General features: G+C 44.1%; 1 protein-coding gene across 3 annotated transcripts in view; it reads right to left on the reverse strand.

Moving 5' to 3' along the window:
• The window catches only part of scn2b (sodium channel, voltage-gated, type II, beta), a 29,156-nt gene extending 14,862 nt beyond the window's left edge, over positions 1 to 14,294 (reverse strand). For all 3 annotated transcript variants that reach the window (XR_011473828.1, XM_070433999.1, XM_070434000.1), the window contains exon 1: positions 14,065 to 14,294. Coding sequence is in view for 2 of the 3 variants with exons in the window: in XM_070433999.1 (XP_070290100.1) it covers positions 14,065 to 14,149 (85 nt within the window). In the remaining variant the exon portion in view is untranslated. The remainder of the gene's footprint in view (positions 1 to 14,064) is intronic.
• Positions 14,295 to 23,874: the final 9,580 nt, after the last annotated feature.

Raw genomic sequence — 23,874 nt, forward strand, 5'->3', positions numbered from 1 at the left:
AATACAACCAGTAGCATCAAAAAAACTTTTTAAGGCAATGTGGCTGAGGCAACAGATCAGAACGTTTAGCTTAAAATGTTGATTAACTATAAGGCTATTTTTTTCACATTATAAGCGCACAATGCGCACACGGCAGTAGACTATAAGTGCAAAAGTTCCATTAACGGGAAAACACCATTATCAAAAGTGACTGCAAATGCGATTAGGCATTTAATGCTTTTATTATAAAGGTGCATTTSTATGGTGAAAATGATCTTCCCCAAACTCACGCCCTGTTTATGTATGCCAGTTAGGCTCTACACCCCTTGTAAAGTGGATAAATGTGCTTAATTTTAAAAAGTTATTTGGCCACTTTACTTSTGATACAAACCTTATCAAAGCATACAGGCCTATGGGCTAGGCTAGATGAGGTGTGCGACTATGATTAGAAAAAGTCACACAAAAAAGGCTTTYTTTCTTGCGATYCTCTGGGCATCATTCACAAGTGATAGGCTAATATTGCCACCCATCAGAKTATTCTTGATTTATTAATCTTGTCTTTACATATACTACATAATGTATATGTGAACTTTGCTTTGATTTAGAATGGACCATTATCATGCACCTGTCTCGAAACAGGGCCAGGGGGAAAAAATACATGTCATCTATGCACTTAAATAGCGAATYGAGGACGCTTTTTCCGTGGTTCATTTTCATGCCAGGTAGGCTATACTCCTGTTGCAAAGATAAGCAATGTGCTTAATACTAGGAAAGTTGAGAAATAAATATAGTAGCCCTAGCCTATAGAAAACTGATGGGATCCTCCTCTTTTTAATAGAGGTRATCACTCTGTTTTCTCGCACAATTGCATAGCCTATAGAAATGTTGCACAACATGAGCTGATGGGTCTCATGAAGTGTTTGTTTCGATTTTCAAATACATTTGCATTGATGTCAAGGTCATTAGAGGAATAGTAGAGTGCTGAGTACCAGGCAGTTAGCAAGTTTGGTAGGCTATTAATGCACAAAATTGCATTCTCCATCCGATGCCATTCTCCAAATAATGCACTCTCTCATCTCATACGCAAAGTATAAACCCATTATGCATGAATAAGCACACACACACACACACACTCTGCACCAGGATTTGTTCTCTACAGTTAACATCTCATATTGCCAATACTAAGTCCACACTCTTAGAAAAAAGGGTTCCACAAGGGTTCTTCGGCTGTCCCCATAGGTGAACCTTTTTTGGTTCCAGGTAGAACCCTTTTTGTATCCAGGTAGAAGAACCCTTTTGGGTTAGTGGTAAAAACCCTCATTGCAAAAGGTTGTACATATCAAAACAAAAAATCGAATCAAATCAAACTTTATTTGTCATATGCGCGGAATACAGCAAGTGTAGACCTTAACGTGAAATTCTTACTTACAGGCCCTTAACCAACAGTGCAGTTCAAGAKGAGTTAAGAGAATATTTACCAAATAAACGAAAGTACATTTTTAAATTAAATAATAATAAAAAGTAAAAGAATAACATAACAATAATGAGGCTACAGGGGGTGCCGGTACCGAGTCAGTGTGCGGGGATACAGGTTAGTTGAGGTCATTTGTAGGTAGGGGTAAAGTGACTATGCATAGATAATAAACAGCGAGTAGCAGCAGTGTACCGCTTGCCGTGCGGTAGCAGAGAAAACAGTCTATGACTTGGGTGACTGGAGTCTCTGGCAATTTTAGGGGTTATCCTCTGACACCGCATATTATATTGGTCCTGGATGGCAGGAAGCTTGGCGCCAGTGATGTACTGGGCTGTACGCACTACCCTCTGTAGCGCTTTACAGTCAGATGCCGAGCAGTTGCCATACCAGGCGGTGATGCAACTAGTCAGGATGCTCTCAATGGTGCAGCTGTAGAACTGTTTGAGGATCTGGAGACCAAAGCCCAATCTTTTCAATCTCCTGAGGAGGAAAAGGTTTTGTCGTGCCCTCTTCACAACTGTCTTGGTGTGTTTGGACCATGATAGTTCGTTGGTGATGTGGACACCAAGGAACTTGAAACTCTCGACCCGCTCCACAACAACCCCGTTGATGTTAATAGGAGCCTGTTCGGCCATCCTTTTCCTGTAGACCACGATCAGCTCCTTTGTCTTGCTCACATTGAGGGAGAGGTTTTTGTCCTGGCACCACACTGCCAGTTCTCTGATCTCCTCCCTATAGGCTCTCTCATCGTTGTCGGTGATCCTACCACTGTTGTGTCATCAGCAAACTTAATGATGGTGCTGGAGTCATGCTTGGCCTCACAGTTGTGGGTGAACAGGGAGCACATGAGGGGACTAAGTACACACCCCTGAGGGGCCCAGTGTTGAGGATCAGCGTGGCAGACGTGTTGTTGCRTACCCTTACCACCTGGGGGTGGCCCGTCAGGAAGTCCAGGATCCAGTTGTAGAGGGAGGTATCTAGTCCAGGGTCCTTAGATTAGTGATAAGCTTTGTGGGCACTATGGTGTTGAACGCTAAGCTGTAGTCAATGAACAGCATTCTCACATAGGCGTTCCTTTTGTCCAGGTGGAAAAGGGGGTTGTGGAGTGCGATTGAGATTGCGTCATCTGTGGATCTTTTGGGGCGGTATGCGAATTGGAGTGGGTCTAGGGTATCCGGGAGGATGCTGTTGATGTGACCCATGACCAGCCTTTCAAAGCACTTCATGGCTACCGACGTGAGGGCCACGGGGCGGTAATAATTTATGCAGGTTACCTTTGCTTCCTTGGGCACAGGGACTATGGTGGTCTGCTTGAAACATGTAGGTATTACAGACTCAGTCAGGGAGAGGCTGAAAATGTCAGTGAAGACACTTGCCAGTTGGTCTGCGCATGCTTTGAGTACATGTCCCGGTAATCCATCTGACCCCGCGGCTTTGTGAATGTTGACCTGTTTAAAGGTCTTGCTCACATCGGCTACCGAGAGCGTTGTCACACTGTCATCCAGAACAGCTGATGCTCTCGTGCATGCTTCAGTGTTGCTTGCCTTGAAGCGAGCATAAAAGGCATTTAGCTCATCTGGTAGGCTCGCGTCACTGGGCAGCTCGCGTCTGGGTTTCCCTTTGTAGTACGTAATAGTTTTCAAGCCCTCCACGTCCGACGAGCGTCAGAGCCGGTGTAGTAGGATTCAATCTTAATCCTGTATTGACGCTTTGCTTGTTTGATGGTTCATCTGAGCGCATAGCGGGATTTCTTATAAGCGTCCGGATTAGTGTCCCGCTCCTTGTAAGCAGCAGCTCTAGCCTTTAGCTCAATGAGGATGTTGCCTGTAATCTATGASTTCTGGTTTGGATATGTACGTACGGTCACTGTGGGGCCGACGTCGTCAATGCACTTATTGATGAAGCCGATGACTGAGGTGGTATACTCCTCAATGCCATTTTTATTCATCCCGGAACATATTCCAGTCTGTGCTAACAAAACAGTCCTGTAGCGCAGCATCCGCGTCGTCTGACCACTTCCGTATTGAGCGAGTCACTGGTTCTTCCTGCTTTAGTTTTTGCTTGTAAGCAGGAACCAGGAGAATAGAATTATGATCAGATTTTCCAAATGGAGGTTCGGGGAGAGCTTTGTATCCATCTCTGTGTGTGGAGTAAAGGTGGTGTAGAGTTTTTTGCCTCTGGTTGCACATGTGACATACTGGTAAAAATTTGGTAAAACTGATTTAAGTTTACAAGCATTAAAGTCCCCGGCCACTAGGAGCACCGATTCTGGGATGAGCATTTGGTTGTTTGCTTATGGCCCTATAGAGTTGGTTGAGTACGGTCTTAGTGCCAGCATTGGTCTGTGGTGGTAAATAGACGGCTACGAATAATATAGATGAGATCTCTCTTGGTAGATAGTGTGGTCTACAGCTTATCATAAGGTACTCTACCTAAGGTGAGCAATACCTCGAGACTTCTTTAATAGTAGACATCACGAACCAGCTGTTTTTGACAAAAAGACACACACACCCCCACCCCTCATCTTATCAGACGTAGCTTCTCTGTTCTGCCGGTGCATGGAAAATCCCGCCAGCTTTATATTATCTGTGTCGTCGTTCAGCCACGACTCGGTGACACATGAGATATTACAGTTCTTAATGTCCAGTTGGTATGGAGTAGAATGTCCCGTTGTTAGGGGATACATAGAACCAAAAAAGGGTTCRACCTGAAACCAAAAGGGTTCTCAAAAAGGGTTGTTAAAAAGGGTTCTCCTATGGGGACAGCCGAATAACTCTTTTAGGTTCTAGATAGCACATTTTTTTCCCGAAGAGTGTAGATACAATACTGTACTACAGTACTACACCTTTCATTTCAGACTCAGCTGTGAAACTAGCCAAAACACTAATAGCATGGAAGAGACTGCAAGCTTTTATTGAGTTTCTACCATACCTCCTTTACTAATCTCTGAGTGTTTTGTGGGGAGGGTGGGGCTGTAGTTTCCTGTGGTTTCTTAGCCAACAGGACATTGTCAGCAGAATGTTTGTGCAGTGTGTATACAAAGACCAGACTTAATGGTTCAATAAGTGTGTGTGCGTTTGTGCGTGRGTGTGTGTGCTTGCACGAGCATACTTGTGTGCAAAGGACTTTTTAAGGTGGTAGATCAGTATTGGGAAAGCTCACTAACTAACAAACAACAGCAATCCACTGAGACTGTGGCTGTGYCTCTTTCACCTGGTTCAAGACRAGTTTGGAACAGAGACATGTATTTTGAGAGTTGGGTCAACTTTTAGAATTTGGAATATTGCTCTAATTCTAGACATTCAGTTACATACAGTTGGAAGTTTACATACACTTAGGTTGGAGTCATTAAAACTCATTTTTCAACCACTTCTTATGAAAAAAATGTATTTTTGGCAAGTCGGTTAGGCATCTACTTTGTGCGTGACACAAGTCATTTTTCCAACAATTGTTTACAGACAGATTATTTCACTTAAAATTCACTGTATCACAATTCCAGTGGGTCAGAGTTTACATACACTAAGTTGACTGTGCCTTTAAACAAACTTTGGAAAATTCCAGAAAATGATCTCATGGCTTTAGAAGCTTCTGATAGGCTAATTGACATTATTTGAGTCAATAGAGGTGTACCTGTGGATGTATTTCAAGCCTACCTTCAAACGCAGTGCCTCTGCTTGACATTATGGGAAAATCAAAAGAAATCAGCCAAGACCTCCACAAGTCTGGTTCATCATTGGGAGCAATGTCCAAACGCCTGAAGGTACCACGTTCATCTGTACAAACATAAGTACGCAAGTATAAACACCATGGGACCACGCAGCCGTCATACCGCCTCCTAGAGATGAACATACTTTGATGCGAAAAGGTTAAATCAATCCCAGAACAGCAAAGGACCATGTGAAGATGCTGGAGGAAACAGGTACAAAAGTATCGATAGCCACAGTAAAACGAGTCCTATATCACCAGCAGCTCAGCAAGGAGAAGCCACTGCTCCAAAACTGCCATAAAAAAGCAAGACTACGGTATGCAACTGCACATGGAGACAAATATCGTATTTTTGGAGAAATGTCCTCTGGTCTGATGAAACAAAAATAGAACTGTTTGGCCATAATGACCATCGTTATGTTTGGAGAAAAAAGGGTGAGGCTTGCAAGCGAAGAACACCATCCCAACGTGAAGCACGGCGGTGAGCATTCATGTTGTGAGGGTGCTTTTCTGCAGGAGGGTCTTGTGCACTTCACAAAATAGATGTCATCATGAGGAGGAAAATTATGTGGATGTATTGAAGCAACATCTCAAGAATCAGTCAGGAAGTTAAAGCTTGGTCGCAAATGGGTCTTCAAATGGACAACAACCCCAAGCATGCTTCCAAAGTTGTGGCAAAATGGTTTAAGGACAAGAAAGTCAAGGTATTGGAGTGGCCATCACAAAGCCCTGACCTCAATTCTATAGAACATTTGTGGGCAAAACTGAAAAAGCGTGTGCGAGCAGAGGCCTACAAACCTGACTCAGTTCACACCAGCTCTGTCAGTGTTATGCTGATTAATGCGGACCCAAAAGCGACTTAAAGAAACAGAGTCTTTATTCCAGGCAAAAACACGACAGGGCGGAACAAGGACGCAGGACAGCAAACATCAAACAAGAATCCGACAAGGACAGGAGCGGAAAACAGAGGAGAAATAGGGACTCTAATCAGAGGCAAAAATAGGGGACAGGTGTGAAAGAGTAAATGAGGTCGTTAGGAGAATGAGAAACAGCTGGGAGCAGGAACGGAACGATAGAGAGAGAGAGCGGGAGAGGGAGAGAGGGAGGAGGAGAGAGAGAGAGAGAAAGAGGGAAAGAACCTAATAAGACCAGCAGAGGGAAGCACAGGGACAAGACATGAAAATAAATGACAAAACATGACAGTACCCCCAACTCACGAGCGCCTCCTGGCGCACTCGAGGAGGAACCCTGGCGGCAACGGAGGAAATCATCAATCAACGAACGGTCCAGCACGTCCCGAGATGGAACCAACTCCTCTCCTCAGGACCGTAACCCTCCCAATCCACTAAGTACTGGTGACCTACGCCCCGAGAACGCATATCCATGATCTTCCGTACCTTGTAATAGGTGCGCCCTCGACAAGACGGGGGGGGGGAGGGAAGACGAACGGGGGCGCGAAGAAAAGGCTTGACACAGGAGACATGGAAGACAGGGTGGACGCGACGAAGATGCGCGGAGAAGCAGTCCGCACAGCGACAGGATTGACGACCTGAGAGACACGGAACGGACCAATGAACCGCGGAGTCAACTTGCGAGAAGCTGTCGTAAGGGGGAGTTGCGAGTGGAAAGCCACACTCTCTGACCGCGACAATACCTAGGACTCCTTAATCCTCACTGTTTATTGGCGGCTCTCACAGTCTGCGCCCTGTAACGGCAAAGTGCAGACCTGACCCTCCTCCAGGTGCGCTCACAACGTTGGAACAAAAGCCTGAGCGGAGGGAAACGCTGGACTCGGCGAGCTGGGACGAGAACAGAGGAGGCTGGTACCCAAGACTACTCTGAAACGGAGATAGCCCGGTAGCAGACGAAGGAAGCGAGTTATGAGCGTACTCAGCCCAGGGGAGCTGTTCTGCCAAGACGCAGGGTTTCGAAACGAAAGGCTGCGTAATATGCGCCATCGACTGATTGGCCCTTTCTGCTTGACCGTTAGATTGGGATGAAACCCGGAAGAGAGACTGACGGAAGCACCGATCAAACGACAAACTCCCTCAAAACTGTGACGTGAATTGCGGACCTCTGTCTGAAACGGCGTCTAACGGAGGCCATGAATTCTGAACACATTCTCAATGATGATCTGTGCCGTCTCCTTAGCGGAAGGAAAGCTTAGCGAGGGGAATGAAATTGTGCCGCCTTAGAGAACTATCGATAACCGTAAGAATCACAGTCTTCCCCGCAGACGAAGGCAGACCGGTAAATAAGTCTAAGGCGATGTGAGACCATGGTCGAGAAGGAATGGAAGCGGTCTGAGACGAGGCAGGAGGAGAGTTACCTGACTTAGTCTGCGCGCAGTCCGAACAAGCAGCCACGAAACGGCGCGTGTCACGCTCCTGAGTAGGCCACAAACCGCTGGCGAATAGAAGCAAGCGTACCCCGAACGCCGGGGTGGCAGCTCACTTGGCAGAGTGAGCCACTGAAGAACAGCCAGACGAGTAGAGACAGGAACGAACAGAAGGTACTAGGACAAGCGCGCGGCGACGCAGTGTGGGTGAGTGCTTGCTTTACCTGCTCCTCAATTCCAGACAGTCAACCCGCCAACACGCCCTTCAGGGAGAATCCCCTCGGGGTCGGTAGAAGCCACAGAAGACAAAAAGAGACGAGATAAGGCATCAGGCTTGGTGTTTCTTATTTCCCGGGCGATAGGAAATCACGACTCGAAACACGAGCGAAAAACAACGAGCCCAACGAGCCTGACGTGCATTAAAGTCGTTTGGCCGAACGGAATGTACTCAAGGTTCTTATGGTCAGTCCAAACGACAAAAGGGACGGTCGCCCCTCCAACCACTGTCGCCATTCGCCTATGGCTAAGCGGATGGCGAGCAGTTCGCGGTTACCCACATCATAGTTGCGTTCCGATGGCGACAGGCGATGAGAAAGTAAGCGCAAGGTGGACCTTATCGTCAGAATGGAAGCGCTGGGCAAGAATGGCTCCCACGCCCACCTCTGAAGCGTCAACCTCGACAATGAATTGTTTAGTGACGTCAGGAGTAACAAGGATAGGGGCGGATGTAAAACGCTTCTTGAGGAGATCAAAAGCTCCCTGGGCGGAACCGGACCACTTAAAGCAAGACTTGACAGAAGTCAGAGCTGTGAGAGGGGCAGCCACTTGACCGAAATTACGAATGAAACGCCGATAGAATTAGCGAAACCGAGAAAGCGCTGCAACTCGACACGTGACTTAGGAACGGGCCAATCGCTGACAGCCTGGACCTTAGCGGGATCCATCTGAATGCCTTCAGCGGAAATAACAGAACCGAGAAATGTGACAGAGGAGACATGAAAGGCGCACTTCTCAGCCTTCACGTTAGAGACAATTCTCTAAAAGGCGCTGGAGTACACGTCGAACGTGCTGAACATGATCTCGAGAGACGGTGAAAAAATTCTGATATCGTCAAGGTAAACGAAAACAAAGATGTTCAGCTGTCTCTCAGTACATCATTAACTAATGCCTGAAAGACAGCTGGAGCATTTGCGAGACCGAACGGCAAAACCCGGTATTCAAAATGCCCTAACGGAGTGTTAAACGCTGTCTTCCACTCGTCCCCTCTGATGCGTACGAGATGGTAAGCGTTTCGAAGGTCCAACTTAGTAAAGAACCTGGCTCCCTGCAAAATCTCGAAGGCTGACGACATAAGGGGAAGCGGATAACGATTCTTAACCGTTATGTCATTCAGCCCTCGATAATCCACGCAGGGGCGCAGAGTACCGTCCTTCTTCTTAACAAAGAAAAACCCGCTCCGGCGGGAGAGGAAGAAGGCACCACGGTACCGGGCGTCGAGAGAAACAGACAGATAATCCTCGAGAGCCTTACGTTCGGGAGCCGACAGAGAGTATAGTCTACCCCGAGGGGGAGTGTCCCCGGAAGGAGATCAATACAACAATCATACGACCGGTGAGGAGGAAGGGAGTTGGCTCTGGACCGACTGAAGACCGTGCGCAGATCATGATATTCCTCCGCACTCCTGTCAAATCACCAGGTTCCTCCTGAGTAGAGGGGACAGAAGAAACAGGAGGGATAGCAGACATTAAACACTTCACATGACAAGAAACGTTCCAGGATAGGATAGAATTACTAGTCCAATTAATAGAAGGATTATGACATACTAGCCAGGGATGACCCAAAACAACAGGTGTAAAAGGTGAACGAAAAATCAAAAATGAAATAGTCTCACTGTGATTACCAAGATACTGTGAGGGTTAAAGGTAGTGTCCACATCTGATACTGGGAAGAGGACTACCATCTAAGGCGAACATGGCGTGGATTTCTCTCTACTGTCTGAGAGGAATGTCATGTTTCCGAGCCATGCTTCGTCCATATAACAACCCTCAGCCCCAGAGTCTATCAAGGCACTGCAAAGAACAGCCGAACCGGTCCAGCGTAGATGGACCGACAAGGTAGTACAGGATCTTGATGAGAGACTTGAGTAGTAGCGCTACCAGTAGCCCCTCCTTACTGATGAGCTCTGGCCCTTTACTGGCACATGACATGACAAAATGTCCAGCAGAACCGCAATAGAGGCAAAGGCGGTTGGTGATTCTCCGTTCCCTCTCCTTAGTCGAGATGCGATACCTCCCAGCTGCATGGGCTCAGTCTCTGAGCCGGGGGGAGGAGATGGTTGAGACTGCGAAGAGGGAAACACCGTTAACGCGAGCTCTCCTCCACGAGCTCGGTGACGAAGATCTACCCGTCGTTCTATACGGATGGCGAGTGCAATCAAAGAGTCCACGCTGGAAAGGAACCTCCCGGGAGAGAATTCTCATCCTTAACCTCAGCGTGGAGTCCCTCCAGAAAAACAAGCGAGCAACGCCGGCTCGTTCCAGTCACTGGAGGCAGCAAGAGTGCGAAACTCTATAGAGTAATCCGTTATGGATCGATCACCTTGACATAGGGAAGCCAGGACCCTGGAAGCCTCCTTCCCAAAAACTGAATGATCAAAAACCCGTATCATCTCCTCTTTAAGTTCAGATAATCGATAGAAACACTCAGCCCTTGCCTCCCAGATGGCTGTGCCCCACTCCCGAGCCCGACCAGTAAGGAGTGATATGACGTAAGCGATCCGAGCTCTCTCTCTTGAGTACGTGTTGGGCTGGAGAGAGAACACAATATCACACTGGGTGAGAAAGGAGCGACACTCAGTGGGCTGCCCAGAGTAACAAGGTGGGTTATTAACCCTAGGTTCCGGAGACTTGGAAGACCAGGAAGTATCTGGTGGCAGAGACGAAGACTCTGAAACTGTCCAGAGAGATCGGAGACCTGAGCGGCCAGGGTTTCAACGGCATGACGAGCAGCAAAACAATTCCTGCTCGTGTCTGCCGACATTGCTCCCTGGAACTCGACGGCAGTGTTGCGAGAATCCGTAGTCGCTGGGTCCATTCTTGGTCGGATTTTCTGTTATGCTGATTAATGCGGACCAAAAGCGACTTAAAGAAACAGAGTCTTTTCCAGGCAAAAACACGACAGGGCGGAACAAGGACGCAGGACAGCAAACATCAAACAAGAATCCGACAAGGACAGGAGCGGAAAACAGAGGGAGAAATAGGGACTCTAATCAGAGGGCAAAAATAGGGACAGGTGTGAAAGGTAAATGAGGTCGTTAAGAGATGAGAAACAGCTGGGAGCAGGAACGGAACGATAAGAGAGAGAGAGCGGAGAGGGAGAGAGGGGAGGAAGGAGAGAGAGAGAGAGAAAGAGGGAAAGAACCTAATAAGACCAGCAGAGGAAGCACAAGGGACAAGACATGAAAAATAAATGACAAAACATGACAGTCAGGAGGAAGGGCCAAAATTCACCCAACTTATTGAGGGAAGCTTGTGTAAGGCTAACACGAAAGTTTGGACGCAAGTAAACAATTTAACTGCAATGCTACCAAATACTAATTGAGTGTATGTCAACTTCTGACCCACTGGGAATGTGATGAAAGAAATAAAAGCTGAAATAAATCATTCTCTCAACTATTATTCTGACATTTCACATTCTTAAAATAAAGTGGTGATCCTACCTAACKTAAGGKAGGGAATTTTTACTAGGATTAAATGTCAGGAATTGTGAAAAACTGAGTTTAAATGTATTTGGCTAAGGTGTTTGTAAACTTCTGACTTCAACTGTAGCCTTATTTAAATATTTGACCATGTAAGGTAACGGGGCGTTAGGTCTGACATGGCTGACGTATAATTTTTAAGTGTCATATAAATGAATCATAATGCAGAAAACTCCGTGGCACAAGTCTCTAGACACATGGCTCTGGTTTGAACCAGAAGCTGTTGTCTCCTTCTCTACCAGTGGCTAAGATGTCATCTCACCCCCATGTCGATTCCATTTCTCACCCTGTAGGTGGGTGATTGCAGCCCAGGACGGTTCATACCCGGGTTGCCTGCTGACAGGGCAGGTGTTGACTGGCTGATGGATAGGCCGACCCAGGTGGTTGATGGGCAGGTCTTCTCATAGACCTTGATCGCCTGTAACCTCTGAGCCCATTAGATGCCCAGTGARCCATAGCCTTGAATAAAGGTGATTGCCAATGTCCATGGTCCTGTGTGTGTTCAGTGTGAGTGTGAGTGTGTGTATGTGTGTGTGTCTGTTTGTTTTGCTGTGGGCAGTGGCTCAGCATACTCAATGACTAGTGGGTTCAATAAGGGAGGAATAATATAGTATAATACCTTACTGAGGGACCTTAATATGGCGGTCATAATGATATTACGTTTGGCTATATGGAGGTAACAGTGTTCAAGACTGGTCAAATATACTGGATCTCTGTCTGATGACTGAGGTATGTGTCTTTGATATGACACAGGGCACGTTATTAGGTGAACCTGCTGACAGGCAAGGTCATTATGCAGGCTATGGGACTACAGACTACACACAGTAGCCTTTACCTTACAGCTCAATCTAAACATGTGCCCTACATTATCCCTTCCAGGAGGAAGCAGCTACTCCTCCTCTCTACTTCGTCACATTCAAAAGGAGCAYCCTGATTACACCATCCGGAGAATGAGAATTGATGATCTAGCCCATGAAATCAATGCTGCCAGCTCTGAGTTTAACTGCTGCATAGCCACAGTAGTCTACAGACTGCAGTGCGGGCTATACAGTGGCAGTGGATGTGGATTAGCCTGCCCCCTAGTGGATGACATATAAAAGTATACTCAAAGATCCCGATACCAAATGGACATCACAATTACTGTTGGTTGTTAGTCAGCACCCGGTGGTCATCGAGTGTAGACTAGTCCTCTATATCAATACTAGTCCTCTATATCAATACTAGTCCTCTATATCAATACTAGTCCTCTATATAAATACTAGTCCTCTATATCATCCATACTGATGTTAAATAGCATTTGTGAGCTCCTAAAAGTCTACTATTACCAACTGCTCCTTGAAATAGTATGAGAGGATGTATGTGAGCTTGCCAGCATTGCCTATTAGACATCATCGCTGCTGGTCTAAAAGGTAGACCGTCTGCGTGGCACTGTCTCCCCCTAGTGTAAAAGTCTAGGAGGTGCAGCATCATGACAATACCTGATTGTTCTAAAATGGTGAACGTTTCAGAGGCTTGTGTGGTATTAGTCATCTCTTCTGCTGCACACTGCACGGTGACCAGACAGTGTGAACCAGGCGTCATCACAACAGTTTGAAAGTGATAGACTACAGCCACTGCATGGCAATMATATTTTTTCCAATATATATTTTCTACATTTTTAACCTACCTTGTATTTGTATTATCCTACAACATTACGATAAGACAGATATGAACAGACATATGTGGAAAATACAGGTTTAAGCTACTGTATAGGCTTAATGGTGTCATGGCATCAAAATCACAGATCGAGAAATTCATCTCATGAGCTGTCATTACGCACCAGTAGCCTGTTGCCAAGCAGGCCTTTGCTGAGCACAAAACAGCGCTCTCACTATCCATCTTTATCTCAGTGTTCTTTGGGATACGAATAATAAACTGTAAGCTATGTGAATAAACGGGAAATATAACCTACACTAGTGAGGCAATGTGAATAGATAAGTGTATCCACCCAGATGCGCTAAACTCAGTATAGTTTGGCTTCGTCATAGCCAGCCGACCGCGGCAAAGCAAGCTGCKAGTCACGCTTCGACCCGCTATTATGAGAAAGCAAWCACTATGACKATTTCTTTATTTGTYATTGAGGAGAAACGACKATTTATTTCAGATTCAAGGCCTGTTTACAAATAGCCTGAACGCAAGGCGATGTTGCTAGCGATGCGTCTCTAGTGCAGAGATGATGGAGATACGCGGTGTCCGTGCGTCAGCGTCCATCCACTCCACMCCACACCTGCATCAGTAGAGAAAGCATCACTGGACCTGCCTGAGCCCTGATACTTAAACGACTGTTCCACATTCTGAATAAGCTATAGGTAGAGAGRGGGCCAATAATAAATCCCCACGTTGTTTCGGTTTAGATCAGGCGTTGGGACGCTGGAATGATGCTTTTTGTGATTCACTGCGCTTTATCTCTGGATAAAAAACAACCGCACATCGTTTAGCCAACTGTTTTGGTTCCTTGACTGAGTCTGTTGACATAGCCTAAAGTGTTAGGCTTAGAGATGATGAAGTTGGCAATTTACAGTGATGGCAAGCGGCGATTTTCGTGGGCCACCAGTCTATTAACTAGGTAGCCTACAATAATCATACAGCATTTCAGGAATATCTTAATTTTGCTCATTTACAAACACACACACACACACACACACAATCTTACACAACGCGCGAGGAAACGGTGCACATTTGATCCAAGCTAGTAAAATTGCGTCTCTGTCACTCATCTTTCAAAATTACGATCCGCTGTTACATGAGACGTTTCCGTTATAGCCTACTTACCCATAATATAAACCACCAATCCCACGATGCTTAAGTTGATAGCTGGCATCCACGTCTTATTTCGCTTTTGTAATGTAAAATGCATTGTATCTCCTTGTAGTAAAACGTCACGCTATATGATTAAAATACAAATATCGTCAAATCTTCTGTTTTACTTTAAAAAAAGCTTAAAATATGTGTTATTTTTTCAGTGCTATGATATGGCTGGCAGTGACTGTAGCTGTAGAAATGGTTGATTATATGGTTGTGGGTGTCTCTCAAAAGAAGGCGGGGAGGTTGGAAATGGAATAAAATCCTCCACTCTTAGCTCCCTCCCTCTCTATCCCTCCATTTACCCTTTTCATATCTCATATTTCAATGTACAATTATTCAATTTACATTTACTCGCAACGATCTACAGTTTCAACTTAACAATCATGGAAAAGCACTTGAATTTCGTAATTCACGGATGCCCTTAGATAAACTAATGAGATTTAATCATATAATACTGTCTTTTGTTGTTTGTTTGATCAGGCTCAAAATAGAATCACATCACATGTGTTGACTATCATTTCCCCATGCAGCAGACTATGTGCGTGTATCGTGCTGTCAGTATAGGTGATAAATATAAATATGGAATAGAAATAGAAATAGGCTATAGGCTAGCTAACGGAATCAATTATATTGATCTCTAATTATCTCTGTGTGTCCTAGACCAGGGATTTTCCAACCTTTCCTTGGGGGACGTAAAACCATTCCATGTACTTGACCTATTCCACAGTTATTAACACACCTGATTCAACTTGTCAACTAATCATCAAGCACTTAAATAGGTCAATCAGGTCAGCATAATTGTGAAATGTCTGGAGGCCCAGAGAGGTTTGAAAACCGCTGTTTGTCTCTGTGTGTGTGTGTGTGTGTGTTTTTGTCTGTCTGTCTGTCTGTCTGTCTGTCTGTCTGTCTGTCTGTCTGTCTGTCTGTCTGTCTGTCTGTCTGCCTGCCTGCCTGCCTGCCGCCTGCCTGCCTGCCTGGTCTGCCTGTCTGTCTGTCTGTCTGTCTGTCTGTCTGTCTGTCTGTCTGTCTGTCTGTCTGTGAGTGAGAGTCTTTGCATTGGACTGTGTTTTAGTCTTTGTGTGTTGTCCCTTTTTCTTTTCACTCCTGCATCCCTCTCTCCCTCTCTCCTCTGTCTCTGTGGTGTGTGTCGTGTGGGACATCTGTGTGTGCAAGTGCTGAGCTAATCCCGTCAAAGACAGTGCTGTGGTCTAGCTGGAGAGAGAGAGGCCGTGTCTGTAGAGCAGGTCATGTTTCCTCTTGTCTTGAACACACAGAGACAGCCTGACCATTGAATAAAGGACAGGAATATTTTCATGACATCATCCTGAGACGGATGAATGAAAAAACATTGTTTGATTGCAGTCATGGAAATAGAATTTTGAATTGTATATTTGCACTGTTTTTGACAAGTGTGTCTAAAATGAGGGTGCAGGACAGTCGGACACAAATTGAGCTTTGAATGGCAAGTCGAACGTTGTCCCCCCTTATTTTTACATCAAAGTTACGGCCCTGCTTTGTGTGTGTGTGTATTTGTTTATAGAGTTTCCACTTAACGAAATACCCTGGGCATTTTCATGAGTATAGGATGTTAGTTGTCAATAATTGATGTCCTGATTAATGACCGAGCAGTCGGACTGCTATACACACGAACAATAACCCATAACACTGACAGAAACTGTCTGGGATTGAATCTGTAGCGTGTTCACCGACAAATGCATTGCTCTTGTTTAGGTGACGTCAGAGGTGCCTTTTCATCTCTGAAAGTCAAAGCCTTTGGCGTTTACTACTATAGCCCATAGAAACGCATTGAATAACACATTTATACAAAGACAGTAAACATTTGTATCATAAGGTATAAGGTTTTGAGGTCTTTGTCCTATATCTAGGAGATATAAGCTCAGGAAATATTTTTTGGACACATATTTAACACTTTTTTTGTTGGCACAGAACTTCCTCCATACTTCCATTTATTTGTATGGGACACCTTCAGACAAGTCCTGTGACACTTGTGGGGGTCATGGAGCAAAATAGAGAACACCATCGTGTTCGTCTCATCTTTCCATAGAGTGGTATTAGTTAGTAGGCCAAACCATTCGGACTCTACAGATATCTTCATGAGAAGACCGATGTTTTGGGATGTCTCCTGGTCTGACAAACAGCACTGTAGCTCTGACACTTTCCACCGCAGATGCTGCCAAAGTAGGTGGATGTGGTGGATTGAGACGCAGCCCATGCATAAAACTGCTACGTCTACCTTGAACAGACACATTTTATGGATGTTTATTTTTGTTTTAGTTAGATTGACGCACGGGTGGTAATTGACACTTGGGCTGACATTCCCAGCGTTTATCATCTCCACGAACGTTGGGGAAATTCCCTTTAAAAGGCATTGTTGGTAGTTCAGTGTCCAGCGGTAGAATGCACTTTCGCAGTGGTAGAACACGATTTGAATGGATATTGGCCATCTTCTAACATAGCCTGTGGACAACAGACCTCCTGGCTTTTTAGACTGAACTCAATGGGATTATAAAAGGTATCAGAAAAGCTTCCAAGAAAATTATAGACGATCTTGAAGGTAATGTAATTCTTAACATTTTAAAAGTGATATCTCTACAAAGGGTCATAGGCTGAACAGAGAAATCCAAAGACAAAGGATGAAGACGTTTAATGAGCACTGTCTCTCAGTTTCCTGGGAGGAGGAGTTTGGGAAGTCTGTGAAAAGATAATGTGAAGAACGAAGCAGTCGTGGTAGCCAAACAAACAAAATATTCAACCTGCTCGCAGCGAGACCCGACCCCTCCCTTTCTGTTCATCAATAGCAAGTGCAGGAATAAAGAGGTACCTAGGAAGAAAACAAGGGAGGAAGGGAGCTCTAACATGGATGTTAAGGGATGGGGTGATGGGGGGATGGGGGGGAAGAGATAGATAACAGGGAAAGAGTGGAATGTACTGTGAGTTCCAGATGAACGGATGAGGATGAAAAGATCAATACTGACAAAAGAGAGATTTCGGTATTAAAGCCKTCACTGATCAGTCAAGCACAATGGAACTACCCACGAATAGCTACTGCCGAGGAACATAGAGGGAAATGCTAAAGATAGAGGATGAAATAAATAAAGTGTGACAAATGTAAAAAAGGATGAGCAATTCCTCATGGAAATATTGTGAGACTGGATATAATCTTGTTAAGTACAACCTTATTATTCTTTGTAGAACAGCAGCATAACCCACAGGGTACTCAGGTATGCTACTCCAGTGGTGATCATGAGTGTAAAGGACTCCACGGCTCTAGTTTGGCCATTCCAACAGATTGTAGTGTGTGTGTGTGTGTGTGTGTGTGTGTGTGTGTGTGTGTGTGTGTGTGTGTGTGGTGTGTGTGTGGTGTGTGTGTGTGTGTGTGGCCCCTTGGGAGAAGGCATCATTTGACAGCAGGCAGTGCCATTTGGCATAACCTTCACATAGATGAGAACGCAATCATTCTGGGGATTCAGGGGCATGGAGTCGAGGCTTTAGAGCAGAAACAAATAAATAGACAAGGATGTTTACACATCGCACTGGAAAAGGGCAGAGAGATAGAGAGACAAAAAAGAGAGGGAAAGGGTAAGCATTAGATAAACAGTGGAGGAGATTGACAGGAAGATGAAGCAATATAATACATTTTTTTGTATACGTTATTATGCTCCATTAGTGGTGTAATGATATGCATTCCAAAGTTGTCTTTTTAAAGTCTGCTGTCGATGGTCATCGATGACATTGATCTGTATTGAAACTGAGCTGCGCAATAATGTTGAGCAACAAGCGTTCAGCCACACCTCTGAGAGAGGAGCACTCTGGGATTAAGGGATAAGGACACATTGTGTAATGGTCAAGTCATTCCAGATGGGACATGACCTATTTCTAAAGGCTACATCAAATGTTGCTCCCCAATCGGATACATAGCAAATCAGCTTACCAATAACAGAGCTAGTATGCGTGTTGAATAATCAAACAAAAACACTCTAGCATCTCAACACAAGTGGATGTGAAAGTATCTACCTATTTCTCTAACGGTCATGTGCAAGACAGGCAAGACAGTTTTGAAGAACAGTTTTAGCCAGTTTTAGCAAAATAGTTGTTTATTTATTTTCTACTAAAATACTTCACACCGAGACCAAAGAAAACAACGAATCACATCCTTGCCAAAGTACCTAAAGGCCACATGTAATGGATTGTCCTGTGCACGGTCTGTGAATGTTCTGTACATATATCCTGTGGAATGTCCCCGGGATAATTGCGACAGAGAGAGCCAGCTGGTGGATGAAACCATGTGCAAGATAATCCCTCTACCCACTTCCTGTTTTTTAAAACCCCTACCTGTCAAACATATTAACTGTCCATCTCTGTTTGGGTTACACTTAAGAGCTGAGAGGACTCGTCTGCACCCAGGGGACCATTAGCAAGAAGGATGGATCTTCTAAGTAATAGTAATACATTCTATTTATATAGCTAAATTATAGGAATCTTAATCAATAACCACTCTGATTATAGTGTCTGWGATGAATGTCGATATAAGTGGTTCTGGATTCTCTTCCAAAATAACAGACTTTCACCCCTTCTGAAATGACTCAAACACAGTGGTTCTTCGGCAATGTCACAAAGGAACAATGGGAGATTTGGTCATTCTCTCCATTTGAAATAGCCAAGCTACTAGCCGATCACCGATAAATCCACTATAATTGAGAATTTCCAAAGCCAATTCCTCCTTTGGCCGCCTCTCCTTCCAGTTCTCTGCTGCCATTGACTGGAACGAACTACAAGAATCTCTGAAACTGGAAAGACTTATCTCCCTCACTAGCTTTAAGCACCAGCTGTCAGAGCAGCTCACAGATCACTGCACCTGCACATAGCCCATCTATAAATAGCCCAAACAACTACACCTTCCCCTACTGTTTTTATTTATTTATTTTGCTCCTTTGCACACCAGTATTTCTACTTTGCACACTCATCTACCGTCAAATCTACCATTCCAGTGTTTTACTTGCTATATTGTATTTACTTTGCCACCATGGCCTATTTATTGCCTTTACCTCCCTTATCTCACCTCATTTGCTCACATTGTATATACACTTATTTTTCTACTGTATTATTGACTGTATGTTTGTTTTACTCCATGTGTAACTCTGTGTTGTTATATGTGTCGAACTGCTTTGCTTTATCTTGGCCAGGTCACAGTTGTAAATGAGAACTTGTTCTCAACTTGCCTACCTGGTTATATAAAGGTGAAAAAAAAATAAAAAAAATAAAAAAATAAATGAGCTTCAACACAGCAGTTCCCTGTGTCTGAGTCTTTAGGGAGGGTTGGGTTGGTTCTTGACTCTATCCCAGTGGAAATACTTGAATTGTTTAAAGGACAAAAAACACCACTCTTATTTGGAGGTGTTTCACGGAAGTGTTGGGGCTTTGTGGATATTTCCCGCTGCAGCCACTGCTCTGGGAGAGTCTTTCTGCTGGGGTGAGTCTTGTGCTGGGAATGTACACCTGGAGGCCCAGCGAGAGTGCCGTGCTAGATGCAGGGAGGAGACGTAGGAGATTACTCTGATACATCACAAACACGCATACATGCACATGAGCTCACGCACACACAGGCCCACGCGCGCACATTCATTCGGTCAAGTGGTCAAACAAAAAACCTGTGTATTATCAAGGACTGTATTGAGTGTAAGAAAGGGCTGTATGATCATCTCAAAATAGATGAATTAAAGCCTCTGCTCTGTACACAGTGTGCTCACCATGGTAACGTGGATGCCCTCTCGTCTAGATAGTGTGGGAGGGGGCGGGGCCCTGAGCCTCTGGAGTGTGACATAGCAGCTTGTGTCCTGTGTTGTGTTAGAGTGAGCAGGTACAGTCTGTCTCAGGATGGGTTACATCAGGTTAATTGGAATCTCCTGGGAAACTCCTGTGCCGCCCTGGGAAATCAAGGTGCAAAGGCGAAAGATAATCTGTCAGTCTGATTTGAATAGCACAACTCCTTTATCCGCGTATACATGTTGATTATTATTATTCGTTTTTACATAATTGTATTTAATGCTTAGTCAAACTGTTATCTTTATAAAATAAAGTGTATACCTGATCTCTCCACCACTCTGAGCTGTGTGTGACTCTAATGGATGTCTGGATTGCCAGGTGGAGGACACAGGAGACACAGGTAGGTGCCACTACGTTGGACTGTCACCGACAGCAGCAGGAGCGAGAAGTCACCTTCAGAGATGTTTCCGGACCAGAAACACTCTTGGTTCAACGGTGACAATTCYGTCTCGGTAGTGGTATATGATATGGTGACGGTTTTATCCATTAAGCCGTTTTACTGTGCACTTTGTCATTGTCTAATCACGGCATGTGGTTGTTCAATGACAGACATGTATTTGTTTAAAATCTATCTTTGGTTTCATTTCAGAGAGACAGATAATCATGGTTTTATTAGCAAAATGCTATATATCCTCCTCACTCTCAGAGAACAGTCCGAATATAACAAATAACTACATTTTTAATAAAGAACAGTTGAAACGATACATTTGTGACATCAATATTTAAAAAGTGCATCAATGCAGATGAGATCTGTATGTAAAACATTTACATTTGACATTTTAGTAATTTAGCAGATGATCTTATCCAGAGCAGCTTACAGTTAGTGTCTTCATCTTAAGATAGCAAGGTGAGACAACCACATATCACAGTGAAATATACAGGACACGAACATTTCATTCCAGGTAAACAATGGATATATGCCATTTTACACACACACACACACACACACAAACAAACATTTTCTTGCACATCTGCACATCTAAAATCTATTAATAAAACATCTGAAACAACAGTATTAAAACATGTAAACATAGGCAATCATTTCTGAGGAAAAAACACAAATGTGAAAAAGTTGTGGACATAGCGTTTTGAAAATACACTCTTCATTTAGACTTGTACCGCAGTAGAATGCAACTAGCATACAATTGCAAACATACAGTGCCTTTGGGAAGTATTCAGACCCCTTGACTTTTTCGACATTTTGTTACGTTACAGCATTATTCTAAAATGTATTAAATAAATGAAAGATCCTCAGCAATCTGCACACAATACCCCATAATGACAAAGCTAAAATAGATTTTTAGAAATGTTTGCAAATTTATAGAAAAAAATTATATAAATACCTTATTTACATAAGGACAGTATTCAGCCCCTTTGTTACTTGACTCGAAATTGAGCTCAGGTATATCCTGTTTCCATTGATTATCCTTGAGATGTTTCTACAACTTGATTGGAGTCCACCTGTGGTAAATTCAATTGATTGGACATGATTTGAAAAGGCACATACTGGTCTATACAAGGTCCCACAGTTGACAGTGCATGTCAGAGCAAAAACCAAACCATTTCTGCAGCACCAATCAGGCCTTTATGGTAGAGTGGCCAGACGGAAGCCACTCTTCAGTAAAAGGCACATGACAGCTAGCTTGGAGTTTAACAAAAGGCACCTAAAGACTCTCAGAACATTCTCTGGTCTGATGAAACCAAGATTGAACTCTTTGGCCTGAATGCCAATCGTCACTTATGGAGGAAACCTGGCACCATCCCTACGGTGAAGAATGGTGGTGGAACCATCATGCTGTAGGGATATTTTTCAGCGGCACGGACTGGGAGACTAGTCAGGATCGAGGCAAAGATGAACAGAGCAAAGTACAGAGATCCTTGATGAAAATCTGTGCTCAGGACCTCAGACTGGGGTGAAGGTTTACCTTCCAGCAGGACATCGACCCTAAGCACACAGTCAAGACAAGGCAGGAGTGGCTCGGGACAAGTCTCTGTATGTCCTTGAGTGGCCCAGCCAGAGCCCGGACTTGAACCCGATCGAACATCTCTGGAGAGACCTGAAAACAGCTGTGRAGCAACGCTCCCCATCCAAACCTGATAGATTTTGAGAGGATCTGCATAGAAGAATACAGGTGCGCCAAGCTTGAGCATCATACCCAAGAGGACTCGAGGCTGTAATCGCTGCCAAAGGTGCTTCAACAAAGTACTGTGTAAAGGGTCTAAATACTTATGTAAATGTGATATTTCCATTTTTGTATGTTTTATAAATTAGCGAAAATATCTACAAACCTGTGTTGTCTTTGATATTATGGGGTATTGTGTGTAGATTCACGAGGTGAAAAAAACGATCTGATCAATTTTAGAATAAGGCTGTAACGTAACAAAATGTGGAAAAAGTCAAGTGGTCTGAATACTTTCCAAAGGCACTGTACACAATGATTCAACATGTAAATTGCACCAGTCTGCCAGTCATTTAATATAAGTGTGTCTCCTTCACAGATAGAACTGCCATGTTGCCAATGTGCCAACCTTTATATTTCCATGTTCTTGGGTGACCAACAGTTTAAAAAATGTTCCTTACTTACATTTTAACATGACCATTATCTTACCTATTCTTGACTCTGCGATGGATTACATATTGATTTATCTGGTTGGGCTCATGACGATGAAAGGCAGTCCACCCTGGTCTCTATGGTCAATGTGCCTCTTCACTTTGAACACTGTGGAACTGCTTACAGCTACAAGCTGCAAAAAGTTACAGCAGCATACTGGTGGTTCACCGTCACTAAACAGCGCGTGTGTGTGTGTGGATTGGAAGGGGGTGGGGGGGAGGCAGTTTTGCACGTCTGTCCGTGGTCAAGCTCTTTCATCTTGGAGGAAAGAAGAAGAGAAACACACCCCTCAATAAAGTGTCTGAGATGTGACATTGTCATTCCTCCGGTACGCCCACGCATGCTGTTACGAAAGGCGCTGTCATCAAGGCAAAGGGAAWCTCCAAATCTAAAAAATATTTTGATTTGTTGAACACTTTTTGGGTTATCTACATGATTCCATATGTGTTATTTCATAGTTTTGATGTCTTCACTATTATTCTACAATGTAGAAAATAGTAAAAATAAAGAAAAACCCTTGAATGAGTAGGTGTGTCCAAAACGTTTGACTCGTACTGCATATATTATTAAATCACATGTGTACTGTATAGGAAACTCAAAGAGCAAACATGTTACTTGTCAGAATTTTCTCTATTGTGGTGGATATATAAAATGAGGATCTGCTGGAGTCCAAGTCAAACCAACATACACAGCGCAGCGTAGACAGTCTGAATTTCTGAAGCATTGMGTGATAAGCACATATCTTTGTAGCTTCCTGTTCTTTGGCGGGACATTATCTATACTAGAAAGTGTGTGCCCTCAGGCCTGGAGGGAAGCTAAAGTCATTCCGTTACCCAAGAATAGTAAAGCCCCCTTTACTGGCTCAAATAGCCAAACAYTTAGCCTGTTACCAAACCTTAGTAAACGTCTGGAAAAAAATGTTTTTGACCAGATACAATGTTATTTCACAGTAAACAAATTGACAGACTTTCAGCATGCTTATAGGGAAGGACACTTAACAAGCACAGCACTTACACAAATGACTGCTGATTTGCTGAGAGAAATGTATGATAAAATGATTGTAGGGGCTAACTTGTTTGACTTCGGTGCAGCTTTGACATTATCGATCATAGTCTGCTGCTGGAAAATGTGTATGTGTTATGTGTCACGGCTGTTGAAAGGAGAGGYCCAAGGTGCAGCGTGGTGAGCGTACATTTTCTTTTATTTAATCAAAATGACGCCGAACAAAACAATAAACACTACAAAAACAAACCGTGAAGCTCAAAGGCAAAGTGCCCTGAACAAAGTCAACTTCTCACAAAGACAGGTGGGAAAAAAGGCT

This window comes from Salvelinus sp. IW2-2015, linkage group LG22 (genome assembly GCF_002910315.2).
Source record: "Salvelinus sp. IW2-2015 linkage group LG22, ASM291031v2, whole genome shotgun sequence".
Lineage (NCBI taxonomy): Eukaryota > Metazoa > Chordata > Actinopteri > Salmoniformes > Salmonidae > Salvelinus > Salvelinus sp. IW2-2015.